A 25,756-nucleotide genomic window follows, 5' to 3' on the forward strand; every position below is an offset into this window, starting at 1 on the left:
GTGATGTGTGTGTGTATATATGTATATATATGTGGTGTTCAGGGTCTGGAGAGGACGGTAGTGATGTGTGTGTGTATATATATGTAAATATATGTGGTGTTCAGGGTCTGGAGAGGACGGTGGTGATGTGTGTATATATTTGTGTATATATGTGGTGTTCAGGGTCTGGAGAGGACGGTAGTGATGTGTGTGTGTATATATATATGTAAATATATGTGGTGTCCAGGGTCTGGAGAGGACGGTGGTGATGTGTGTGTGTGTATATATGTATATATATGTGGTGTTCAGGGTCTGGAGAGGACGGTGGTGATGTGTGTGTGTGTATATATGTATATATATGTGGTGTTCAGGGTCTGGAGAGGACGGTGGTGATGTGTGTGTGTGTATATATGTGTATATATATATGTGGTGTTCAGGGTCTGGAGAGGACGGTGGTGATGTGTGTGTATATATTTGTGTATATATGTGTGGTGTTCAGGGTCTGGAGAGGACGGTGGTGATGTGTGTGTGTGTATATATGTGTATATATGTGTGTATATATGTGTATATATATGTGGTGTTCAGGGTCTGGAGAGGACGGTGGTGATGTGTGTGTGTGTGTATATACATGTATATATATGTGGTGTTCAGGGTCTGGAGAGGACGGTGGTGATGTGTGTGTGTATATATGTGTATATATGTGGTGTTCAGGGTCTGGAGAGGACGGTGGTGATGTGTGTGTGTATATATGTGTATATATGTGGTGTTCAGGGTCTGGAGAGGACGGTGGTGATGTGTGTGTGTATATATGTGTATATATGTGGTGTTCAGGGTCTGGAGAGGACGGTGGTGATGTGTGTGTGTGTATATATGTGTATATATGTGGTGTTCAGGGTCTGGAGAGGACGGTGGTGATGTGTGTGTGTATATATGTATATATGTGGTGTTCAGGGTCTGGAGAGGACGGTGGCGCAGCAGAAGCTGGATCTGGAGGATCTCCGGGTTCAGATTGACGGTGTTTCTGCTGCAGCTCTGGAGGAGAAGGAAGCTCTGAAGAAAGCGATCAGAGCTCAGAAACAGAGAGCTGAGAGATTCGAGACCGCCGTGGAGAAATGCTACCAGCAGCTCCGAGAGAAGGTTCATCCATCTCACAATTAACACAGAATTACTAAATAAAATACTGAGATAATTCAATATATTTATAATACTGTGTAAAAGTTTTAGGCATCAAAGCAAATGACACTAATCCATTTATCTCAGCAATAGCAGTGTTTTTACCTGAAAAAAAGCACCACATATGATTTAAACAGATGCAAATAAAGATTAATACAGTAAAACGTAAGAAGGAATAATTCTAATTTTTAACTATAAGTGTGTTTATATATCCTGTGAGCCGAGCTGAAGAATAAAGTGTAGAGACTCCAGATTTCTCTTGGATGCTCCTCAGACAGCATGTGTTTATTATTATGTTCAGTTCCGTCAGCAGCTCACCTGATTTACTGTAACACATTTACCAACATTTATCAAACCAGGTGTTGATTAATATGATGAGAACTAGAAATAAATAACTCTATTAAACTCAGATTAAGAGGAGGAGAGATTAGGATTAGGTTGTTTTAAGGAAAACTTTTAGCTTTTTGTAAAATTGCTGTTTGTATTTATTGTAATGCTGTAATGTGTTTACTGAGATAAGAAACACTTACTGCACAGATAAGAAGTTTTTTCTTTACTTAAAAATCCCACAGGTGCCTAAAATTTTTGCACAATACTGTACATATATATAGCAAGATGGCGGCGCGCAGTAGTGCAGCGGCTTCTCACGCTCCTAGCGAACACCCTATTTTGAGCTGTTTTTACGTCGGTTCTGAACCCAACTTTACGCGCCCCACGCATGTGAGTTACAGCAGGACCGAACTTTTGAGGATTAAGGACAGTTTGGTCAGTAAAACAGCAACTATGGACAATAATATCCGAGCTACGCTGGGCGAGCTGCAGCTCCTCCGCGCTCCGGCGTGGGGGAGCGGATCGCTGCAGACAAAGGGCAAGAGGAGGAGGCGGTGCGAGCGGCGCCAGAAGAGAGGAAAACGCGCTGGGGTGCTAGCCAGGCTAAAGGCTAATGCTAACCGACCCCCGATTCCGTCGCTTTTCCTCTCTAACGTCCGCTCTTTGGATAACAAGCTGGACCTGCTGCGGCTGAGGATGAATGTTTCTGAGGAGATGAGGAACTGCGCTGTGATTTGTCTCACGGAAACCTGGCTGAACCAGACCATGCCGGACTCAGCCTTCCAGCTCGCCGGCCGGCAGCTCTTCCGAGCGGACCGCAGCCAGCTATCCGGGAAAGCCCGGGGGGGGGCGGCTTGTGCGTCTACATAAACAAAGGTTGGTGCACAAACTGCGTGTTGGTAAATAGCCACTGCTCCGAGGCGACAGAACAGCTGACTGTGAAGTGTCGTCCCCACTATCTGCCTCGTGAGTTTTCGGCGGTGTTCGTGATTGCTGTTTACATAGCACCGGATGCTAATGCTAACAACGCGCTGAAGGAGCTTTATGACAACATCAGCTCGCTTCAGAACAAGCATCCGGACGCGTTCTACGTGGTAGCGGGGGATTTTAACCACGTAGAACTGAAGAACACGCTGCCGAGGTTTTACCAACACGTGAACATTCCAACGCGAGGTAATAACACGCTGGACCGTGTTTACTCCTCTGTGAAAGACGCTTACAAAGCCTTCCCCCGCCCCCACCTCGGGCTATCGGACCACATCTCCATCATGCTGGTCCCCGCATACCACCCCCCACTGCGATGCTCAAAACCCACACAGAAAACCATCACGGTGTGGCCCAGGGATGGCGCCGCTGTGCTGCAGGACTGCTTCGGCTGCACAGACTGGCAGGTCTTCAGGGAGGCTGCTGAGTGTGAGGGGGAGCTGGATCTGGAGGAATACACATCTGCTGTTCTTGGGTACATCAGCAAGTGTGTGGAGGATGTCACTACTACCAAGACTGTGACTTGCTACCCGAACCAGAAGCCCTGGCTGAACGCAGAGGTGCGTTCCCTGCTGAAAGCCAGGGATGCTGCCTTCAGATCTGGAGACTCAGATGAACTCAGGAGGGCTAGAAGAGAGCTGACTGCTGGAGCTAAGAGGGCAAAAGCTGCATATGCTCAGAAAATCCAGGGACACTTTTCCTCCCAGGATCCACAGAGCATGTGGAGGGGCATCAAGTGCATCACGGACTACAAAAAAAGACCCATCCCTGCCTGAGGCTCTCAACACATTCTACGCCCGCTTTGAGAACCCTGACACACCCCCCAGCACCAGGCTCCCACACTCACCAGGAGAGGAGCCCCTCAGCGTGACACCAGCAGAAGTAAGGAGGACGCTGAGGAGGATTAACCCCCGGAAAGCTGCCGGCCCGGACAACATCCCCGGACGGGTGCTAAGAGACTGCGCAGACCAGCTCTCGGACGTCCTGGCCGACATTTTCAACGCGTCCCTCATCCAGGCAGCTGTCCCCACTTGCCTGAAGACTGCCACCATCATCCCGGTCCCCAAGAGCTCCACAGTGACAGGTCTGAATGACTACCGGCCAATAGCCCTCACTCCGATAGTCACAAAGTGCTTTGAAAGACTGGTTCAGACCCACATCAAAGCCACCATCAACATCACTGTGGATCCACACCAGTATGCATACAGGAAGAACCGATCCACAGAGGATGCCATTTCCTCCGTGGTCCACACTGCCCTCACCCACCTGGAGCAGAAGGATTCCTACGTTCGGATGCTCTTTGTGGACTTCACATCTGCTTTCAACACCATGATTCCTCAGACACTGATAACCAAACTCTCCTCACTTGGACTGAGCTCTTCGCTGTGCAACTGGGTCCTAGACTTCCTGACCAACAGGCCGCAGTCTGTGAGGATTCACAACATCTCCTCCCCTTCCATAATCCTCAGCACTGGCTCCCCTCAGGGCTGTGTGCTGAGCCCCCTCCTGTTCACACTGCTCACATATGACTGCTCACCTCTCCATCCAGGCTGTCATATTGTGAAGTTTGCAGACGACACAGCAGTGGTTGGATGCATCACAAACAGAGATGAGTCCAGCTACAGGCAGGAGGTGGAACACCTGGAGGATTGGTGCAGAGAAAACAACCTCTGCATCAATGTAAAGAAGACAAAGGAGATGACTGTGGACTTCAGAAGGGGCAAGCATGCCCACCTCCCCCTGCACATTGGAGGATCTGCGGTGGAAGTGGTTGACAGCTACAGGTACTTGGGTGTGCACCTGACCAGCAACCTCACCTGGAGCAACAACACTTCCACTCTGGTCAGGAAGGCACATCAGCGGCTCTACTTCCTCAGGAAGCTGAGACGAGCTGGACTCGGGAGCGCAGTCCTCACCTCCTTCTACAGAAGTGTGGTGGAGAGCGTCGTGTGCTCCAGCATCAATGTGTGGCATGGAAGCTGCTCTGCTGCAGACAGGAAAGCACTGCAGAGGGTGGTGAAGGCTGCACAGAGGATTGTTGGAGTTAGCTTCCCCAGCACCACAGACATTTACACCTCCAGGAGCAGGAAGAGGGCCACCTGCATCAGGAAGGATCCCACCCACCCAGCACACGCACTTTTTGTCCCACTCCCCTCAGGCCGGAGGCTGCGGAGCATCAAGTGCAAAACAACAAGACTCAGAAACAGCTTCATTCCGGAAGCTGTAAGACTCTTAAACTCCACTTAACAACACACTGCACTGACATCAAGGACAAATTACTGTTTACTGTTTACCAACATGGTCACTTTACTTGCACTGAGACACAGTAGCTGCGGTCCAATCTGAAGGGAGCTGCCTAGGTAGTCATTGCCTTCAAAGGCAGCTCCCTCGTTCGGCAGCATTTTCACCCATAAGGGATCTTATAAGGCAGCGCGTTCGGGACACGCTCTGGAGTCAGCATACGTCATCACGTCTAGCGCGCTGTGCCCGTGAGCTGTTTATAAATAACTAAAGTTAATGATCACTTACCTCGGGAAAAATCTCAATGCAGCGGCAGCTATTTCTCTTTTACTCATCCAAATATTACATATATTTAAATATTCATGATTTACTTTAATTCTACACTTTTCCTCACTTAATTCTCAGAGTATGGTCAGTTTTATTTATGTATTTAATTTATTTTTGATTAGATGCTTCATAGAAATGCATGAGTAATGAAACCATAATATAATAAATATTTTGTATGAGCCATCAGAGCTAAATTATCAAACTAAGCTACGTTTCACACAATAGTACATTCATACACAGTCAGCTAATTTATCTTTACCTTTTAGTTGCATAAAACACATGATTCATAAACTTTTTATTTATTTATTTACCCATACCCACTAGTTGAGATGTGATACTACAATAAGCATAGTGACTATAAAACACAGCAAGCAAAAATAATAATGTTAAGAGAGAAAACTTTATTACATTCAAAGAAAAAAATATATATTCATAAAGGGAGCTAACGCTGCCTCCAGCCGGTCTGACCAGCGTTCACCTTCCCCGGCCCGCGTTCATCCCTGTGGAAAAAATAAATCTGAATTAGTAACAGCGGTTTATGGAGAACACGCTCATAATTCCACTATTTACACAATTAATCACTCAGTTACAGGTAACTCTAGTTATTCCCTCTAACAATTAAACTGTTTACGCATTAAATCACTGAATTACAGGTTATTCTACACGTTTACACTATTTACACAGTAAATCACTTAGTTATACGTAACAGTGACTTAAAACAGTTAAAACTTTTTATACTGGACGGCCAGGGTATCTTTGTTTCCTAGCGGGGGTTTCCTCAGCGCTGCAGCCGCGTTTGGTACTCTGTAAGTCGGCTAGATGCGTGTTAGCTTACCCGGTAAATTAGCGCGATAAGCTAACTGTAGCTTCCGCCGGTCAGGTCTTACATTAAATGAAGTACAGGCGAAAACAACTATGGAAAACAACTTAAAACAGTCTAAAATATGCTAGTCTGATAAACCCACGCAGCGGTGAGTGGAAATACAGGAGGGAATTACTTACATTTGTACAGAAACTCCGTGGCAGGCCGGCTCCGTCCGCCATGTTTTTAAATCTGAGCGCTGGAACTCTGAGCTGGTGAAATGCATCATGGGATTGCCTTCGCCGTGAAGGATACATCTCACGCTGCCTTCAGAATCGGGGTAAAATAAGGCAGCTGCCCAGGTAGGCAGCACATGCTACCTTCCGAATGGGACAGTCCTTTTCTCGGGAGCGCGCCTATGCTGCCTGAAAATGCTGCCTAGGAGGGCAGCTCCCTTCAGATTGGACCGCAGCTTTTATCTCCACTGCTCTAATTCACATTATCATGCTGCTATAGCACACTTGCACTCTGGACTTCATGTTGCTGAACCTTCTACGCTCTATTTATTTTTTTTATTCTTGGGATATTTATCTGTCTATTTTGTATATTCTATTTCTTTTATTGTATTCTTTTTTTTATCTATATATCTATTAATAACAGCTCTTTGGGTGTAAAACTGGATCGTGAGATCACAATTTCGTTCCACCTCATGTACCACATGTGATGCGAATGACAATAAAATCTCCTTGAATCCTTGAATATATATATATAGATATATTTATGTGTGGGTATAATTGTAATACCGTGATAGGAACATCTGGTAAGTGTGAAAATGTTCCTGCAGGATGTGAAGATGGCGGAGGTTCGGGCTGAGAGAGATAGGTGGCGCTCTCAACAGGAGTCCGTTACAGAGGAGAGAGTCCGACTGGACGCTCAGATCACTGTACTCAAAGAGTAATTACACACAATTACACACAATTACACACAATTACACTCAATTACACATACAATTACACACACAATTACACTCAATTACACATACAATTACACACACAATTACACTCTATTACACATACAATTACACTCAATTACACACAATTACACTCAATTACACATACAATTACACATACAATTACACTCAATTACACACAATTACACATACAATTACACTCAATTACACATACAATTACACTCAACTACACATACAATTACATACAATTACACTCAATTACATACAATTACACACAGTTACACACAATTACACACACATCACATGGTTACACACAATTACAGGTACCACTTTAAAATAAGACTACCTTTATAAAGGGTTTATAAATGGTTTACAATTAGTTTATTAATGGTTACTAATAAGGTTGTAAATACCTTAAAAATCATTAATAATCAGTTATAACACATACGTAGAAAGGGCAACAATGACCTGTTGTTTGCCAAATAGTGAGTCATCTATATTGTTGCCCTTTCTACGTATGTGTTATAACTGATTATTAATGATTTTTAAGGCATTTACAACCTAATTAGTAACCATTAATAAACTAATTGTAAACCATTTATAAACCCTTTATAAATGTAGTCTTATTTTAAAGTAGTACCCATTTGCACATCTTTACACACAATGTGTGTATTTTGTATTTGTTGATGTTTACTGTATTTACTTTATTTACTGCATTTAGTGAGTATCAGTGCTGTTAGTATTATTATTGTATAGAGATGATTGAGTGTGTGTGTGTGTGTGTGATGGTGTGTGTGTGTGTGTATAGTGAGGTATCAGTGCTGAGTGCGGAGCTGCAGAGAGAGAGACAGGTGGTGAGGGGAGCAGGTGATCTGCTGCTGCAGAAGGTGGAGAAGCTGAACAGTGAAAACGCTGATCTGATCCTCCATAACTCCACCCTCAGGGTATCTAACCTTCTACTATACAAATATACATTATATATATTTATATATATACAGGTATTGGACAATAAATCTGAAACACCTGATTTGATCAGCCGTGGTTTTATGTTTTTTGGATACAATCCGGGTTAGCACCCGAACATCCCTTTCAGACAGCTTCCTCTTACAGCATCCACAGTTAATCCTGTTGGATGTGGTTGGTGCTTCTTGGTGGTATGCTGACATTACCCTGGATACAGTGGCTCTTGATGCATCACAAAGACTTGCTGTCTTGGTCACAGATGCTCCAGCAAGACGTGCACCAACAATTTGTCCTCTTTTGAACTCTGGTATGTCTCCCATAATGTTGTGTGCATTGTAATATTTAGAGCAGAACTGTGCTCTTACCCTGCTAATTGAACCTTCACACTCTGCTCTTACTGGTGCAATGTGCAGTTAATGAAGATTGAACACCAGGCTGCTCCAATTTAGCCATGAAACCTAAAATCCCACACTAAAATGATGACAGGTGTTTCAGTTTCATTCTCTAACTGTATATGTGTATCTATATTTATATCTAATTATAGATTAATCTAGTCTTAGTCTTCTCCAGCTGTATCACAGCACTTTGATTGGCTGTCTCCTCAGGCTACTGTATCTGAACTGGAGGAGAAACTGCAGGAATCTCAGGCAGCGTTTCACAATCAGACCACTCTAGCTGAAGAGAGAAAACGACAGGTGGAGACATACCAGAGCCAGGTAACAGTATACACACATACACACACACACACACACACACACATAATCATGCACACATTTATACACACCCAGCGTACAATAGCTTAGAAGTAAGTGGGTCAGGTAGAATAAGTTAAAGGTAAGTTAGATGTAAGTTAGTGGATGTTTTTGAGTTAGGAAAGGTTAGGGTAAAATGGCACATGGATAGGGGTCAGGTGAGGCCAAGAGGAGAAGGGTGCGGTACTGGTCAGTAAGGGTCAGATAGGGTAAGGTAGTTTTCAGGGAGGGTCAGGTAGGGGTAAGGTAGTCTTCAGGTAGTGGAAAGGTAGGGTAAGATAGGGGTCAGGTAGGGTACGGTAGTGGTCAGGAAGGGTACGGTAGTGGTCGGGAAGGGTAAGGTAGTGGTCAGGAAGGGTCAGGTAGTGGTCAGGAAGGGTAAGGTAGTGGTCGGGAAGGGTACGGTAGTGGTCGGGAAGGGTAAGGTAGTGGTCAGGAAGGGTAAGGTAGTGGTCAGGAAGGGTAAGGTAGTGGTCGGGAAGGGTAAGGTAGTGGTCGGGAAGGGTCAGGTAGTGGTCGGGAAGGGTCAGGTAGTGGTCGGGAAGGGTCAGGTAGTGGTCAGGAAGGGTCAGGTAGTGGTCAGGAAGGGTCAGGTAGTGGTCAGGAAGGGTCAGGTAGTGGTCGGGAAGGGTCAGGTAGTGGTCGGGAAGGGTAAGGTAGTGGTCGGGAAGGGTAAAGTAGTGGTCGGGAAGGGTCAGGTAGTGGTCGGGAAGGGTAAGGTAGTGGTCAGGAAGGGTAAGGTAGTGGTCGGGAAGGGTAAGGTAGTGGTCAGGTAGGGTCAGGTAGTGGTCGGGAAGGGTCAGGTAGTGGTCGGGAAGGGTCAGGTAGTGGTCGGGAAGGGTCAGGTAGTGGTCGGGAAGGGTCAGGTAGTGGTCGGGAAGGGTCAGGTAGTGGTCGGGAAGGGTAAGGTAGTGGTCGGGAAGGGTAAGGTAGTGGTCAGGAAGGGTCAGGTAGTGGTCGGGAAGGGTCAGGTAGTGGTCGGGAAGGGTAAGGTAGTGGTCGGGAAGGGTAAGGTAGTGGTCAGGAAGGGTCAGGTAGTGGTCGGGAAGGGTCAGGTAGTGGTCGGGAAGGGTCAGGTAGTGGTCGGGAAGGGTAAGGTAGTGGTCAGGAAGGGTAAAGTAGTGGTCGGGAAGGGTCAGGTAGTGGTCGGGAAGGGTAAGGTAGTGGTCAGGAAGGGTAAGGTAGTGGTCGGGAAGGGTAAGGTAGTGGTCAGGTAGGGTCAGGTAGTGGTCACGAAAGGTAAGGTAGAGTAAGGTAGTGGTCAGGTAGGGTAAGGTAGGGGACAGGTAGGGATAAGGTAGTGGACAGGAAGGGGTAAGGTAAGGCAAGGCAAGGCAAGGCAAGTTTATTTATATAGCACCTTTCATACACAACGGTCATTCAAAGTGCTTTACAAATTAGAAAATACACAGAGAAATCAAATAAAAAAATAAAAATAAAGATAAGTCAAATTAAAAATATGTAAAAGAACAAAAAGAATTTGAAATAAAAATAAAATAAGAATAAAGCATGAATAAAACATACATGATTAAAACAAAGAGAAGTAAAATTAAAAACATGTAAAAGAACAACAAGGAATTGGAAATAAAATTAAAATAAGAAAAAACATAATATAAAAGTGCCGTTACAGAATAAAAGTGGGCGGAGCTGCAGTGTTTTAAACTGAGCTGAAAGCCTGATCAAACATGTAGGTTTTCAGTCTGGATTTAAACATGTTTAGTGTTGGAGCTCTTCTAATGCTCTCTGTTAACTGGTTCCATTTAAGAGCAGCGTAGTAACTAAACGCTAAACGCTGCCTCTCCGTGTTTAGTTTTTACTTTAGGCAGCTCTAGCTGACCAGTTCCTGATGATCTGAGAGTTCTGCTCGGCTCATACTGCTGGAGCACATCAGATAAATATGCTGGTCCTGCACCATTAACACATTTATACACCAGTAACAGTACCTTAAAGTCTATTCTGTAACAGACTGGTATCCAGTGTAGGGATTTAAGGATGGGGGTGATGTGCTCCCTTCTTTTACTTCTAGTCAGAACTCTGGCTGCTGAATTCTGAATCAGCTGAAGCTGTTTGATGGTCTTTTTTGGGAGTCCAGTTAGGAGTCCATTACAGTAATCAATCCTACTAGAAATAAAGGCGTGGATGAGTTTCTCCAGATCTGCTTTAGACAGAAAATCTCTGATCTTATTGATGTTCTTGAGGTGATAAAATGCTGATTTGGTGACGGCTTTGACGTGACTGTTAAAAGTGAGATCAGAGTCCATTTGTACACCAAGATTACGCACTAGTTCTTTAGATTTCAGACTTTTTGAATCCAGATAGGCAGCTAGTCTGTGCCTCTCATTACTATTCCCAAATAAAATAACCTCTGTTTTATCTTTATTTAACTGCAGAAAGTTCTGTCCCATCCATTTATTTATCTGCTCAAGGCATTTACACAGTGAGTCAATGGGACCATAGTTGTTTGGGCAGAGGGCCATGTAGATCTGAGTGTCATCTGCATAGCTGTGGTAAGATATCCCATAGTCACGCATGATTTCACCCAGAGGAATCATATATAAATTAAATAAGAGTGGCCCAAGAATTGAACCCTGGGGTACACCACAGGTCACTGGCACAGTCTCAGACACATTATTTTCCATTTCCACAAAGTATTTCCTTCCTTGAAGGTATGAACTAAACCATTTTAGGACAGTTCCAGAAAGTCCAACCCGGTTCTCAAGTCTATCTATGAGAATGTTGTGGTCAATGGTGTCAAAAGCAGCACTGAGATCCAGCAGTAGTAGAATAGACATTTTTCCTGAGTCTGTGTTTAAGCGAATGTCATTGATAACCTTGATAAGCGCAGTCTCAGTACTATGATTGGGCCGGAAACCTGACTGAAATTGGTCTAGACAGTTATTTATGGACAGAAAGTGCATAACTTGCTTGAAGACAATTTTTTCAATTATTTTTCCAATGAATGGTAGATTAGAGATTGGTCTGTAATTGTTTAATAAGTTTGTATCTAAATTTTTCTTTTTTAAGAGAGGCTTCACAACGGCTGTTTTTAATGAATTTGGAAATTCACCCGACATGAGTGAGGTATTTACAATTTGAAGAATGTCTGCTGATATTGAGTAAAACACATTCTTTAAAAACTTGGTTGGTAATGTATCAAGACTGCAGGTGGATGATTTGAGATGTCTCACTGTATCAATTAAAACTTCTTCATTAATAGTGCTAAACTGGGACATGTTGACTATGATGCATGGTTTTGGAGAGCACGAGGGCTCCTTGGTGGATAGAGATGTACTGATGTCTTGCCTGATATTGTGGATTTTAGTATTAAAAAATTTAGCAAACTCATTACATCTCTCAGTTGAAACTAGCTCAGGGGTCATATATATAGGTGAGTTAGTTAGTCTGTCAGCCACAGTGAAAAGAACTTTGCTATTGTTAATATTATTGTTAATAATGCTGGAGAAGTAGGATTGTCTACATGTGCACATTATTTTATTGTAATCACGCAATCTATCTTTAAAAATTTCTTTGTGAATGTGAAGCTTGGTTTTACGCCATCTGCGCTCAGCCTTTCTGCATTCTCTCTTTTGGAGCTGAACTGCAGCATCATTTCTCCATGGAGCTTTCTGCTTGCATGGCATGGTTTTAACTCTAACTGGTGCAATCTCATCTAAAACTCTAGCAGTTTTTGATTTAAAACTATCCAGCAGAGTATCTACAGAGTCTGATGGTTTGCATGGTGCAGAGCACACTTTGCTCACAAAAAGTTCAGCTGTCATGTCATTTATCTGTCTCTTCTTGTACCTAATCTGTCTGGTTTCACTGTGTATTGAAGTCCACATTTCAAAGAATACACAGTAGTGATCTGATAGTGCAACATCCTTAATAGAGGCTGATATGTTGAGACCCTTTGAAATAACCAAATCCAGGGTGTGACCATGACAGTGTGTGCTTCCAGTCACATGCTGAGAGAGTTCAAAAGAGTCAAATACATCATAGAGTTCTCTGGCATAATTATCCTTGGAATTATCAATATGAATGTTAAAATCACCAGCAATAATAAAATGATCAAATTCAGTAGAAATAAAAGACAGCATATCTGTAAAATCATCAATAAAATCAGCATTGTACCTTGGAGGCCTGTAGACAATTATTAGTAATATTCTTGGTGTCCCTTTTAAAACTGCACCTAAATATTCAAAAGATGTGAAGTCACCAAGTGATAACTGCTTGCACTGGAAAGTATCATCAAACAGCATAGCTACACCTCCACCTTTCTTGCCGGTACGTGAGACATTTAAAAAGTTAAAGTTTGGTGGAGCCGACTCAATTAATACACTTTCAGCACTACATGAATTTAACCATGTCTCTGTTAAAAACAGAAAATCAAGCCCATAATTTGTAATAAAATCATTAATTAGATAGGACTTGTTTGTAAGAGATCTGATATTTAGCAGAGCTAACTTAATAACCTGTGCGTTTTGTTCCAAAGACTGTGGGTTACAATTTACATACTGCAAGTTGGATATATTCACATTATGTGACCTATACTCTCTGTTCTTTCTGCTTCTGATAAGAACTGGAATGGGGGAGATAATTGGCACACAGGGTCCGTACTTGTTTTGAAAACATGTACTGCTGACTTCACCACTGTAGCAGCACGGACCCAAAAGATATCAGTTTGCTGGATTAGTTGTGGCGGCCTCTTCCCTTATGGTGGAGGGAGGTGGGAGGGGCTCCTGCTGGTGAAGAAGTCGAGAGCGGAGCAGTCTGTCCGGTGGTTTAGGAGCTTGTCTCTTCTTTTTGGGTTGTGGGGGGAGTTTGTTTAATACTTCCTCATGTTCATGTTCACTGGGCTTCATTTTGGTCCCCTTTACTAACTCCTTGATTGGGGAGTGTAGTGGTGGTGAGGATGGGGGTTGCTGTGTCCGTGAGGCAGTAGGTGACTGTGGAGGAGAAGTTGTGCTGATTTCCCGCTGTACCTGAGGACTCGCTGACAGAGAAAGCGTCAGTCTTGTCCCTGCAGATACCAGCTTCTCCATGGTTGCTGGGAAGTTCAGGTGGGGTGATGATGGGGTGGAGATGGAGGATGATGATGATGAGGTGGAGATGGAGGATGGTGTGGAGTGTTCATGCAGTTGCGGTGTTTCCGGCAGCTGATACAGCAGAACATGTCTCCCGTCCGATAACTCCGCAGTCTCTGTGGGGGGAGGATGTTGTGTCTCTGTACTGCAGACAGTGTCCTTGGGTGTTAAAGCTGACGTGTCTTCACCAGTGGGAACAGAGAAGTTGCACAGAGAAAAAATGAAGTTCTCTGACAGGAATTTGACTCCTCTCTTGTTGGTGTGCAGTCCATCTCGCCTGAAAAACTCTCTCTTTCCAAAAAACAGATTGAAATTGTCAATGAAGTTCAGTCCGTTTGACCTGCAGGTTTTCTGAAGCCAAATGTTTAAAGCCAACAGCCTAGAGAACATATTGCAGCCTCTTGCAGGCAGAGGACCACTCATGAATGTCTGAATGTTGAATTTGTGCAGTGTGGTAAAAAAGGTAGTGACCAGGAATGAAATATTTGCCCAGTGTTTCTATTTTTGGTTAAACAGGGTAATTCCTGAGATTTATCTTGGGTTTGACTGTGTTACTGTCTGAGAAAGTCCTCCAACCCCCCAAATGTGTGTCTCTGACAGGTGGCGGAGCTGCAGGTGGAGGTGATGGAGCTGAAGATTAAGCTGGAGAGTCAGCTTCAGGAGACACGGGAGCTCCGGGAGGGAAGAGACGCTGAGGTTGCTCAGGTATCTCTGCTGCGTTTCACACCTAAAAATCCCATCCAAGGCTGATGTGTGCGTTACATAGTACAGTATTTTATTCTGTATTTAGTCCAGGTAGTTTCTGCAGGTGCGGCAGGGTTTGGAGGTTTAACGGACAGGTGTTGGGTCTGCAGGTGAGGGAGGATTTGGAGGTGTAATGGACAGGTGTTGGGTCTGTAGGTGAGGGAGGGTTTGGAGGTGTAACGGGCAGGTGTTGGGTCAGCAGGTGCAGGAGGGTTTGGAGGTGTAACGGACAGGTGTTAGGTCAGCAGGTGCAGGAGGGTTTGGAGGTGTAACGGACAGGTGTTAGGTCAGCAGGTGCAGGAGGGTTTGGAGGTGTAATGGACAGGTGTTGGGTCTGCAGGTGCGGGAGGGTTTGGAGGTGTAATGGACAGGTGTTGGGTCTGCAGGTGCGGGAGGGTTTGGAGGTGTAATGGACAGGTGTTGGGTCTGCAGGTGTGGGAGGGGTTTGGAGGTGTAATGGACAGGTGTTGGGTCTGCAGGTGTGGGAGGGGTTTGGAGGTGTAATGGACAGGTGTTGGGTCTGCAGGTGAGGGAGGGTTTGGAGGTGTAATGGACAGGTGTTGGGTCTGCAGGTGAGGGAGAGTTTGGAGGAGTAACGGGCAGGTGGTGGATCTGCAGGTGAGGCAGGGTTTGGAGGTGTAATGGACAGGTGTTGGGTCTGCAGGTGAGGGAGGGTTTGGAGGTGTCGCGGGCAGGTGTTGGGTCTGCAGGTGAGAGAGGGTTTGGAGGTGTTACAGACAGGTGTTGGGTCTGCAGGTAAGGGAGGGTTTGGAGGTGTAACGGACAGGTGTTGGGTCTGCAGGTGAGGGAGGGTTTGGAGGTGTAACAGACAGGTGTTGGGTCTGCAGGTAAGGGAGGGTTTGGAGGTGAGGTTACGGGAGCTGTAGTCGTACCCTGAGCTTCTTCAGGTGGCGGAGCAGAACCTGGAGCTGAGCCAGGAGCAGATCCGGCGCCACCAAGGCACCATCGCCCACAAGACAGAGACCATCTCCCAGCTACAGTTCAAGGTGCGTCTGTGGTCCGGTATATACATTACCCTGACCTTGACCTTTATCCTAACCTTGACCTTTAATCTGACCCTTACCCTTTCCCTATCCTTGACCTTATCATAAGCCAGCAGTTTAAATTAGTCATTGTACCACAGTTCGTTCCGACCCTGCAATGTGATTGGCTGAGAGGCGTTCTTTGAATACCGCTATCAGCCGGTAATGCACTGTAACCGAAGCTCTCCATGTACGTATTAGTCCGCCACATACAGGTAACAGGTAATACAGGCAAAAAAGTTCAGCAGAGCTCAACTTTATTCAGATGAATCCGAGACTCACACACACAGAACAGCCGCCTTCCAACCACTGAAGAGAAGCCGAAAATAGTGAATTATGGATTTATAGAACTATAGATCACAGTGAGGTTGATTAAAACTAAAAAAAAAAAAAAATACTAGTGGAGGAAGTAAGAGAAGCCAATGTTCTGAAGAACTGTTCATGTTCTGAATTGTTTTAATGAAGATTGAGAAAGTTTGGATTAGTTGTTCTTTTTTACGAAAATTTTGAAATCCTTTTATTACGTAGATTGAGTTTAAGACCCGTGATTTAAAGACAGAAGCTAAGTCTGAAGCTGATTGGCTGGTTGTTGCAGGTTGAGGGACATGCTGAGAAACTGAGGTCGTCTCTGGAGGTGAAGGAGACGATGAAGGAGAACAACACTCAGCTCCAGCAGAAACTGGATTCCCTGCAGAAGTGAGTAACGTTCACGTGGATCTGCGTGTGTTTAATTCTGAATCACTAAATCACGAATGCTACGTTCACACAGTTCAGGTAAACGTGGCCAAAATCTGATCTTTCACTTCATATTTTACACAGCTGTGTGGTTTGTGTGGTAGTGTAAACAGAAACAAACGCATGGAATCTGACATTTCAATTCCGATTTGAGCCACTTAAATATGTGGTTTTAAAATCTGATACATCTCCGATTCACGGCAATGAGACTCGTGCAACTTTTACATCAAACAGAAGAAAATAATCATCATTAGAAGACGGTAAAATGGGCAGCAGCAGTGAGTGAGGGTCTCAGTGGTGGGCTTGTGTTGCAGCTGCCCAGCTAACAATTGCTGGTGAGTAAAAGGTTAAAGTTAAAAATTCAGAATGTTCTTAGAACGATTTTATTTAACAGTTTTAAATGTTCTGGTAACATCGCTGCACTCAAACTTGTCATCATCGGATACAATGGTCTACCGTAAGAAGTTAAGCATTTTCTCTGGTTGGAAAATAATTGTTCTGCATTGTACAGAACTCTATAAAAACTATAAAAACAAAAATTAAAAGCTATAAAAACAAAATTTACTCATTTACTTACTTACTTACCTTTACCTGCTGTGTGAACATAGCCTAATTCTTTAAATCAATGAATCATCACCTGACTATCATCACTAAAGCCAGTAAAGCATCAAATCAGATCAATATGGACCCTATCTTACACCCTGAGCAAGGAGCGTCACGATGCTCATTGCTATCTTACACCCCACCAACAGTCTATTATCACTCCTTCCTCCTGTCTGGTTTAAACAGCAGCAGATCTTCTGAATATATCTACACTGATGGGCGTGGTGTTCTGGAAATGAGGTGTGTTCAGGTACATTTCTGGAGTTTTATCTTGTTTATCTTGGTAACAGAAAACACAGGAGCTCCACTGACTGAATACAACCTAGACAGACGCCAACAGTCAGACGCTCATCGCTATCTCGGTAACACAGGCGCTGTGCCGAGCCGAGCGTACACCCCCACTTATTACACACACATGAACACACAGCAGCACAAACCCAACTTTTACATCAACAATAAACAGAATAGTAAATAAAATAACATTGCTGTTCCCGTAAATGAGCTGCTGGAGCTCCTTCACAGTGTCAACCAGCAGCTCAGTTTCCTCTGCTGAGAAGAGTTTGTTGGACACGTCCAGGTAGCTGCACCGTTACAATAGCAATCCACCAAAGACAGAGCTCACCTGATCTACTCTTAAAGAGAATGATGAGAAAGAGACACTCTGATGTATGTGTGTATATATATGTGTGTGTGTGTGTGTGTGTGTGTAGGAAGCTGGAGGAGGTTCAGTGTGAGAATCAGGAGCTGATCTGCAGGTTGAGTGGTCAGGAGGGGGCGCTGCAGTACAGCAGTGTTCAGTTGGATCAGCGCTCGGCTGAGTGTGAGGCTCTCCGCCGGCAGCTAGAGGGCGCTCTCACCGACGTCTCTCAGCAGGTCAGTCAGCAAAGCAGAGACCACTTTAAAATAAGACTGCCTTTATAAAGGGTTTATAAATGGTTAATAATCAGCTTGTAAATGCCTTAAAAATCATTAATAATCAGTTATAACACATACGTAGAAAGAGCTTTGGAGGTGATTGGAGAAGATGATGATGATGATGATGATCATCATGTGTGTGTGTGTGTGTGTGTGTGTGTGCAGGTGTGTAAGGTGAAGGAGAAGGCTTCCTCCAGGGAAAGTTCTCTGCAGGTTCGGATTCAGGAGCTGGAGAACGAAAACAACCGACGAGAAAACGAATTGAAGCAGCTCAGACTCACCAAACTCTCAGTGAGTATCCAAATAAACTCACTTCACTCTGTAGTTTTAGATATACCGTATTTATCACACTTTATACAACAGTTAGTTCCGACCTCACAATCTGATTGGTTGAGAAGTGTTCTAGCCGTGCTGATATTTCGTGATAACATCACAGCCTTCTCACACTAAACATGTATCTCTCCGCCGACGCATTGCCGAGTAACGGCGTATATACACAGTACACCCGCAGCAGCATTAGCTTAGCACAGGCTAGCGCTCAGCCGCGGCACGCTCGCCCGCAGCGCTGGCTCGTCTTTTGTGGAAAAAAGGGAAGGAAAATCACTCGGCTAATGCTGTCTGACAGCCAGAACGCTAACCAGCCAGGCTAGGCTAAGCTATGCTAATGCTGAGCTAAAGCAAGCTACGCTAACCTAACCACAGTCCAGCCGGCTAGCTAAAACCAACACCACCCAGCAAAACAAGCAGAAATGCGCTATAAACGCACAGCGTTCACCTGAAGACGACTCCACGGAGCAGGAGAGGAGAGTATTAGCGTTATTTCACCCCCCTAACGTTACCATCTTCACTTATTCCCAATTTAGCTTTCAAGCTAACTTCCGTGGTGTTAGTCTGTATGAACCATACACCGTTTTGTAGTTAAGTTTCAGTTCTGTTACAGTTGTGGTGGAACTAATTTTTCATGATTCATGATAACACACTCCCTCTCGTGTTCTGTTGCTTAAATAATTAAATTTCCCTCTAAAATCATCAGAGCTCCTTATAATCCGGTGCTCCTTATGTATGAATTCTATCAGTCAGGTATTAAGGAGCAGTAAAGTCACTCCACTGAAGTACAGAGTTATACAGGAGTTTCAGTTTAGTTCTCCAGCACCCAGACTGGAGCAGCATTAGCATTAGCCGCTAATTGAGCTAAGCGCTAGCTCTTTCACTCTTTCGCTGTTCAGAGGGGAGTATATCAGACTGTAGTCTGTGTGTTTACTGTGTTAAAACAAGCTACGTTCGATAAACCGCTAGCTTATATCACCCTGGCTTACCGGAACACTCAGGATTCCTCAGTGTAGGTCTGTCGGGCTGTTAGCTGCTAATGCTAATGCTAATGCTCTAGCCTTAGTGCTGGAGAAATTTGCTAATCTAATCTTACTGTAAATAAACAGAAGTAATAAACAGTTTTCAGGAGAGAAATCGGTGTAGATTAACTTCCAGCGCTCATGGGCACCGTCCTGTGGGCAGTGTCCTGTGGGCACCTTCCTGTGGGAATTGTCCTGTGGGCACCCTCCTATGGGCACCATCCTGAGGGAATTATCCTGTGGGCAGTGTCCTGTGGGAGGTGTTCTGTGGGTAATGTCCTGTGGGCAGTGTCCTGTAGACAGTGTCTTGTGGACAGTGTTCTGTAGACAGTGTCCTGTGGGCAGTGTCCTGTGGACAGTGTTCTGTGGACACTGTCCTGTGGGCAGTGTTCTGTAGACAGTGTCCTGTGGGCAGTGTCCTGTGGACAGTGTTCTGTGGACAGTGTTCTGTAGACAGTGTCCTGTGGGCGGTGTCCTGTGGGCAGCTTCCTGTGGGCACCGTCCTGTGGGAAGTGTCCTGTAGGTAATGTCCTGTGGGCAGTGTCCTGTAGACAGTGTCCTGTGGGCAGTGTCCTGTAGACAGTGTCCTGTGGGCGGTGTCCTGTGGGCAGCTTCCTGTGGGCACCGTCCTGTGGGAAGTGTCCTGTAGGTAATGTCCTGTGGGCAGTGTCCTGTAGACAGTGTCCTGTGGGCAGTGTCCTGTAGACAGTGTCCTGTGGGCAGTTTCCTGTGGGTGGTGTCCTGTGACCAACACAAACAGGTGTAGAAACAGGGAGGTGTTTTTAATCTGGTTTAATCTGATTTAATTTGGTTTAATCTGATTTAATTAGGTTTAATCTGATTTAATCTGGTTTAATCTGATTTAATCTGGTTTAATCTGTTTGGTTCCACAGAGTGAGAAGCAGTTTGAGATGCGTCTGAAGGATCTTCAGCTCAGTCTGGACCAATCAGAAAGCCATAAGCAGAGCATCCAGAACTACGTGGACTTCCTGAAGAACTCTTACGCCACCATGTTTGAAGATCCTCAGCCGTCGACCTACGGGTCCTCATACTACCTGAAATAATACTCACACCTTCATAATCAGATTATTACCATACTCATCAGATTACTCAATCTGTACACAATGTTCAGGTTTTACATGATGTTTACATCACGTCTTATTCTGTGATCTTATTGGCTGGATGCAAAACAAAAATCTGATTATTGTCTGATTAATGTAAACTCTGAGTTTACCTATTAGCTGATTACATAAATTCATGTAAATGCATTAATCTGATTATTGAAAGATTGCGATATTGCACAGTAATCAGATTATGAAGTTTATGTAAATGCGTACAGATTGTGATATTGCACAGTAATCAAATTATGAATTTCATTTTAATACGTTAATCTGATTATTAAGAGACTGCGATATTCCACAGTAGTCAGATTTATAAACTTCATGTAAATGCGTTAATCAGATTATTGACAGACAGATATTCAATCAATCAATCTACCTTTATTTTCACTCTGTAAATCATTTTTAATGCAGCTGAGCTTTTACAAAAATAAAGAGACTAAAAAATGTTTGTTTAAATGATAAAAACAAGAAAACAATATAAGATTTAATTTAGAGGAAATAAAATAATCCAGAATAAAACGATATGCAAACAGGCTTAAATGTAAAGCAATAAATTAAAGAGATAAATAACTAAAGTCAAAGTCAAAGTCAAAGTGGTTTTTATTGTCATTTCAGCTATATACAGAGTACACAGTGAAACGAAACAACGTTCCTCCAGGGACCATGGTGCACATAAACACAGTGTAGACAGAACAATAGTGCAACAGTACAAAAGTGCAGACAGACAATACAACACAATACAGACAAAGAATAATAAATAACAAGACAGTGTGCAAATTATGCAGTGTGCAAAAAAGACCAGTGAGGTAGTAATTACCTCTATTACACAGTGTGCAATAGAGTCCAGTGAGGTAGTAGGGTTTTTAGTGCTTTCCATTTTCTGGGGTAAGTGGGGTAAGAGTGTGTGTGCATGTACAGAAAAACCATCAGTTCAGTCTCTGCAGTTGAGGAGTCTGATGGCTTGGAGGTAGAAGCTGTTGCAGAATCTGGTCGTGCTGGACCGGATGCTGCGGTACCTTCTTCCCGAAGGCAGGAGGGAGAACAGTTTGTGTGAGGTATGGGTGAGGTCATTCACAATGCTGGTTGCTTTGCGGATGCTGAATAATAAAATATTAATAATAAAATATTAATACAATACAATTAAAGAAATAGAGCACTAAAACAAGACCACAATTATAAAAAATGAAATGATGGAACTGAAATAAATAAATAAATAATAATAATAATAATAATATGTAAAAAAAATGAAAGGACGAAATAAGTTAGTTAAAAAAAAAGAACATAAGGCCAAAAGTAATAAAACCAGTAATGAAACTAATGAAGAGATGACTTGAATAAAATAAAAAAGGCTAAAAGTTCAAATATAAAATTTAATAAATAATAAGACAAAATAAATAAAATAAAGAAAAGCTTAACTGATTCCACAGTAATCTGATTATGAAGTTAAACGTGTTGATCTGATAATCAGATTTTTATGGCTGTTTGCAAAACAAAATCTGATTATTGTAAACTATCTGATTACAAGTTGAGTTAAATGCATTAATCAGATTATTGATGAAATCTGGAAGTTCTGCGCTGAGATGATCTCAGTATTTTATCTGTTGTGTGTGAAAGTGTGTGTGATTGTATTTATTTGTGAGTTTGCAGTTTTATATAAATGAATTGATGTTTACTGAAATCTGATACTGAGAAATTGTATCTCTGGTGCTTTTTATTTAATAGGAATTGATTCTCATGGATTTGTGTGAATTTAAAGGAGAACTCCAGTGTAAAGAATGGTAAAGGCTTTAGAATGAGTGATACGGGGCATATTTTCATATTTTACCCTGCAGATAAATCACTTTTTACACCGTTATTCAGCTCAAAGTAGCTCCACACTTCACTGGTAGAATCCGGAGAGTCCTGATATTTAAAACCAGACATTTAGAGCTTTAAAACTGAACAAGACGTTTATTAAAAACCACTGTTTACATCCCATAGTGTAGATAAATCTCTGAGTGCTGAAATCTTAAATATAATATACAGTAAAGGAACCGTCGAGCACGAGAACCAATAGGTAGGATAGTTTTGAGCAGATTGATAAATTAATTTCTTTGGAAATGCATGAGTTCCAGCTGATACTGAAAAAATATATAAAATATCTGGTTACTGTCGATATTAGAATACAAAAAAAAAAAACAAGTTACATAAACAAATTCCATAAACATTACTCAAAACGTTTTACTCTTAGTTCTGCTCGATGGTTTACTTATTGTGATTAAATTAAAGATGATTTGAGAAATTTATGTTACGGTTTGGGTAGGTGTGAGTTATATATATATATATTTAATATATATATATATATATATATATATTTTATATATATATATATATATACTTATAAGGATATAGTTCTATCATTTACTGTATTGTTGTGCTTAAGCGACTGTTTCTCCAAGGAGACTGGGTGGAGAATGGGTGGGAAAAATACCCCACAAGAAGTGAGGAAAAAAGGCGGGAAACAGAACAAAGGAAATGCCACAAAATATCAAATACCAACAAAAAACAGCTTTAAACTTCAAATAAACCAAATAAACTAAACTTAAAACTGTCTGAGCACCGCTCAGTCCTCTCTTTATGCTCTCTTTCCAGATATTTCTTTTCAGATCTCTTTCCTTCTTTGAGGTCACCTTTTCTTTTCTTTTCTTTTTTTATACCCTCTAGTACCGGTCGCCCCTCACTGAAGGTGCAACAGTGAGGTCTGGTTTGACTGGGGTTTATATAGGGTAGTGCACAGGTGCAGCTGGTTGACTCTGATCACCGCCGGGGATTCTGGGAGTTGGAGATTTGGGATTCCACTCTACCACTTCCTCCCCTATGTCTACCAGTCCCCCTGCTGGCAGCCCGCGGTGCAGCACTGTCCATCACAATTTATCTACACTATGGGATGTAAACAGTGGTTTTAATAATCTTCTTGTTCAGTTTTAAAGCTCTAAATGTCTGGTTTTAAATATCAGGACTCTCCGGATTCTACCAGTGAAGTGTGGAGCTACTTTGAGCTGAATAACGGTGTAAAAAGTGATTTATCTGCAGGGTAAAATATGCCCCATATCACTCATTCTAAAGCCTGTTTGGGTAAAGAGCAGAAAATACTGGATGTCAGAAAACTGCAGGAGAGCGGAGGAGAGATATTCAACACAGATAACAACTTTATATCATGTTTTAATAATAAATTAGAACAAAGTCCATTTCACACCAGAGTTCTCCTTTAAAATCTCTGTGGAACAGAAGCTCAGTGAAGTTCAGGAGCAGCTGGTTCTGATTATTTCTGTTTCTAAATATTTCTGATGTTCTGAAGAGCGTCTGATTATGAATGTTTTGGTTCTGAGAATATTTCCTCTCTGTTTCTGATAATAAATCTGTAGAGCAGATGTTTCTAATGATACTTGGAATAAAACGTCATTTCTGATCACGTAGTTTTCCTCAACAAATCCAAGAATATGATTCTCCTGCTGCTGTTTAAACTTTTAGGGATTTTTTTATAGAGAAAATAAGATCTTTAATTATTATATTTACTCATCAGTGTTAAACACTGTCTAACACTGATAACATGTGTTTTCAAATTTACAAACTAACATTAATAAAAGTAAATTAAAATAAAACTATAGGCGGGAAAACAGTTATAACTAAAATAAAATAACAAAAAAATTAAAAACAAAAGTCAAGAAAACTCATGAGGAAGAACCACGGAGAGGAACCAAGACTCAAAATAAGACACTTTCTAGCAGCATGAGGTAAATCCACTGCAAAAAATATAGATTAAAAAATATGACTTTTTTAAAGCGCTGGAAGAACCTCTGGTAGCGCTTTTCCATCAAAAGAAATCTGTTCTGTTAAGGTTTAAAAGAACCGTGGTGCTTTTTAGCAATTTTAGTGGAACCATTAAAATATCACATCACCAACAGAGGGCGCTGCACAGTGGCGGTTCACCCAGTTCATGCTAAAGAACCGAGTATTCTTGGGTTCCCGCTGCGAACAAACGTTCCTGGCACCAACTTTTGTTGGTGGAAACACGGTGAACCGGTTCAAAATTAGGTTCACAAACCAGAACGGTGCCGGTTCCACATCAGTTTAAAAACGCTATGAAATGAGCCAAGAGTCTTCAAGAGAGAACCTCTTTAAGAGTGTCTCACTAAGACTCACTAAAAGCAGGAAGTGAAACCACTAAGGAACCAACGACTCACAGGGAGAACCTTTAACAGAAAAAAAGTTGCAAGGAACCAAAACTTGTTAGGAGAACCTCATCAAAAGTATGAAGATAGGAATTAGAGATGGAGGAAAGAAGCTCTGCTGAAACATGAGGAAGAACTTCTGAGGGGAACCAAGACTCATGAGAACCTTTAAAGTGTCTCTAAAGTGAAGCCACCACAGGTCGGGCGCCCCCTGCTGTTCGGCTGCAGAAAGCTGTGTAACTCCACCCACCCCCATAGGTTTCAATGTTAAAACAGAACAGAACTTTCAATCACATTTTATTCTAATATACTGTAATTCTACCTCCATTATTTAAATGCAGCAGCTAGTGTAACCTCTGCTTATATTGTTACATTTTTATATCCCCACAGAACTACGTTTTTAAAACGTTATTCAGCTCTATTAAAAAAGGTGTGGTTATTGTAAAAGGGCAGGGTTACACCTAGCCGGGGCGGGACCAATGACTGTATGGGCGGGACCATAGACTGTGTATAGCTCTGTGGAGGCAGCCCTCAGGGGCGGGGTTATTTAAATGAGTAGGCGGTCTCTACACAGTCTTTTTCCCTCCTCTGGTCTCTACTGCGCTCTACAGACTCGGGTTTCAGGATCGCCAACATGGAGGAAGATTTTAGCTTCATTTTTATTAAATAAATGGGAACGGCAACACGGCGTCCATCTTTTTTACAGTCTCTGGTTTGGATGTTAGCATAGCTAGCTTGCTAACTCTCCTTCTGTCCTTCTGTTTCCACCCTCCAACAGCTTGTGGATGGAGGCGGTGCGTCACAAACCCTGGAGATATATATCAGCCAATAGCATTCGCTGAGGAAGGTGACCCTGACTCCGCCCCCAAACTGTCAAAATCACCCCTTTCAAAACTCGAATGCAAATTGCAGCCGCAGATAATTTGCATGGCAAGAGGAGAAAAATGAATCTCGATAGCGATATTCTGTTACTCTGTTCACGTTTACACTCGTGAGAAGTTAATTTACATGAGCTAAATGTTAAAACACGCTGGTTCATTTTTTTCACCTGTTGTTTTTCCGCCCTCAAATTTTTTGACATTGATGTGACGCCATAGATTTGGTACTGGGGGGTGAACAGGGTTCGTACAGTGTGTTCATCACGGGGTCATAAAAACTAAAAATGCCTCTCCAGCTTCAGAATCCAGAGCTACAGTCAGTAAATCCAGAGCAGCAGATTCCAGATTCCACTCTTAATCCTCAGATCTGCTGCTGTAAAAACATGGCCGACTTGTTGTTGTTGAAGCAGATCCAGCTTTGTTCAGTGGAATGTATTGTCTGAATGCGGGGGGTGAGCAGATGTGCATGTTTACAACAGCTGATGATTCTTTCTCTGAGAATTTTCTCTGAGATCTTCAGTAATATTAAGTGAAAGTAGCTTTTTCTTCAAT

General features: G+C 42.9%; 1 protein-coding gene across 1 annotated transcript in view; it reads left to right on the forward strand.

The window, feature by feature from the left end:
- The window catches only part of LOC107196915 (outer dense fiber protein 2), a 33,268-nt gene extending 12,514 nt beyond the window's left edge, over nt 1–20,754 (forward strand). Inside the window, 10 exon segments of the mRNA XM_049482601.1 lie at nt 931–1,116; nt 6,681–6,790; nt 7,615–7,750; nt 8,375–8,485; nt 14,206–14,310; nt 15,198–15,356; nt 15,988–16,088; nt 17,441–17,603; nt 17,811–17,936; nt 19,888–20,754. Coding sequence (XP_049338558.1) covers nt 931–1,116; nt 6,681–6,790; nt 7,615–7,750; nt 8,375–8,485; nt 14,206–14,310; nt 15,198–15,356; nt 15,988–16,088; nt 17,441–17,603; nt 17,811–17,936; nt 19,888–20,058 — 1,368 coding nt within the window. The 3' untranslated portion in view covers nt 20,059–20,754.
- Nucleotides 20,755–25,756: the final 5,002 nt, after the last annotated feature.

This window comes from Astyanax mexicanus, chromosome 8, assembly GCF_023375975.1.
Source record: "Astyanax mexicanus isolate ESR-SI-001 chromosome 8, AstMex3_surface, whole genome shotgun sequence".
Classification (NCBI taxonomy): domain Eukaryota; kingdom Metazoa; phylum Chordata; class Actinopteri; order Characiformes; family Acestrorhamphidae; genus Astyanax; species Astyanax mexicanus.